This window comes from Azolla caroliniana, unplaced genomic scaffold (assembly GCF_043228905.1).
Source record: "Azolla caroliniana isolate FFs.n. ecotype wild unplaced genomic scaffold, voAzoCaro1.0.p SCAF_943, whole genome shotgun sequence".
NCBI classification, from domain to species: domain Eukaryota; kingdom Viridiplantae; phylum Streptophyta; class Polypodiopsida; order Salviniales; family Salviniaceae; genus Azolla; species Azolla caroliniana.
The window spans coordinates 1-2,024 of record NW_028231378.1 but is presented as its reverse complement, the minus strand read 5'-3'; the positions used below and the strand labels follow the sequence as shown (position 1 = coordinate 2,024).

The window sequence follows — 2,024 nt, the reverse complement described above, 5'->3', positions numbered from 1 at the left end:
ATAGTTCCATGATTGAGACCTAATTGATGGCCTGAGATGGATAGATAACGTGATGGCACCTGCATGTAGCTATATAACTAAGCCTCCAAAGACAAAATGATGGAGATGCATCAACGAACCCAGCAATCAGGAGGTCTGTTGTAGATATAGAAACCCTAATTTATGGGAACACCGCACTATCATACCCTAATTGATGTATGTATTATAATTTTCTAGATATAGAAACCCTAATTAATGGGAACACAGCCATACCATACCCTAATTTGTATGTACTATAATTTGTAGATATAGAAATCCTTATTAATGGGAACACAACACTATCATACCCTAGTTTTGCATGTACTATAATTTGTGGATACAGAAACCCTAATTTATGTGAACACCGCACTATCATACCCTCATTGATGTATGTACTATAATTTGTAGATATAGAAACCCTAATTTATGGGAACATAGCACTATAGATACCCTAATTTGTATCTACTATAATTTGTAGATATAGAAGCGCTAATTAATGGGAACGGAAAACACAATCAACACCCTGATATATTTGTATGTACTATAATATATAGATATAGAAACCCTAATTTATGGGAACATAGCACTATTAATACCCTAATTTGTATGTGCTATAATTTGTAAATACAGAAGCCCTAATTAATAGGAACACAAAACACAATCAACATCCTGATATATTTGTATGTACTATAATATGTAGATATAGAAACCCTAACCCTAATTAATGGGAATACAAAACACAATCAACACCCTAATTTGTATGCACTATAATTTGTAGATATCGAAGCCCTAATTAATGGGAACACAAAACACAATCAACACCCTAATTTATATGTACTATAATTTGTAGATATAGAAGCCCTAATTAATGGCAACAAAAAACACAATCAACACCCTAATTTGTATGCACTATAATTTGTAGATATCGAAGCCCTAATTAATGGGAACACAAAACACAATCAACACCCTAATTTGTATGCACTATAATTTGTAGATAAAGAAACCCTAATTAATGGGAACACAAAACACAATCAAAACCCTAATTTGTGATGGTGAGGGGAAGCCAAGGTACCTGGGTCGTTTTTGGAATTAGGTCTGTGCAGGGAGGAGAGGGTGATGAGGAGCTGCGCCTCCATTCGCTTCAGAAACGCCTGCGCTTCCTCCAGGCACGTACTGATTCCACCCACCTGCCGCTCCAGCACCTCCGAATACACGTGCTAATCATCAAATTAAACCCCCCAAAAAAAATTTAATCTCAGAAAAATTCACCCCCTATCTCCACAGGGAATTATTATGCAGACCTAATTCTCTGATTTTTCACACTTCTTCTGCGCAAATCTATATAACTCTATCTTCAAGTAGATTATTTAGTAATTTTTAGATCAATAATAAGAGCATTCTGAGTAATTTTATATCAATTTTAAGAGAAAATTAATAAATTTATATCCCATTCTGAGTAATTTTATATCAATTTTAAGAGAAAATTAAAAAAATTTATATCGCATTCTGAATAATTTTAAATCAATAATAAGAGAAAATTAGAAAATTTATATCGAATTCTGAGTAATTTTAAATCAATAATAAGAGAAGATTTTAAAAAATTATATCGCATTCTGAGTAATTTTAAATCAATAATAAGAGAAAATTTAAAAAAATTATATCGCATTCTGAGATTCGGTAAATCATTTCGCTGTCTCTCTTTTTTCTGTCAGTGCGCGAGTGGCCCACTCTGACATAAATTACCATGAATTCATCAAGCTCGGGATCATCTCCTACAGCAGAGGCTGTGCTGTTAGTGGCGGTTGGGGCCGCAGAGCTCGCCATTAACAGTAATGGATGATGATTCTTATCATCATGATCAAGATCAGGATCATGATCGTGATCTTGATGATCATGGCGACGATGAGATCGATTATACTCTTCTCTGATCTCATCCAGCCTCGATATCACCTCCGGAGGAGCTCCGATCTGTATCAGAAAACGCATGGACAAACGTATAAATTATT

General features: G+C 34.4%; 1 protein-coding gene across 1 annotated transcript; it reads right to left on the bottom strand.

Moving 5' to 3' along the window:
• Positions 1–1,049: 1,049 nt before the first annotated feature.
• On the bottom strand, positions 1,050–2,004 carry LOC147847491 (homeobox protein knotted-1-like LET6). The gene is made up of 2 exons (XM_087339118.1): positions 1,762–2,004; positions 1,050–1,235 (listed from the first exon to the last, which is right to left on the bottom strand). Exons 1-2 carry the CDS (start codon positions 2,002–2,004, stop codon positions 1,050–1,052), a joined length of 429 nt encoding a protein of 142 aa, XP_087195244.1.
• Between the last annotated feature and the right edge of the window lie 20 nt (positions 2,005–2,024).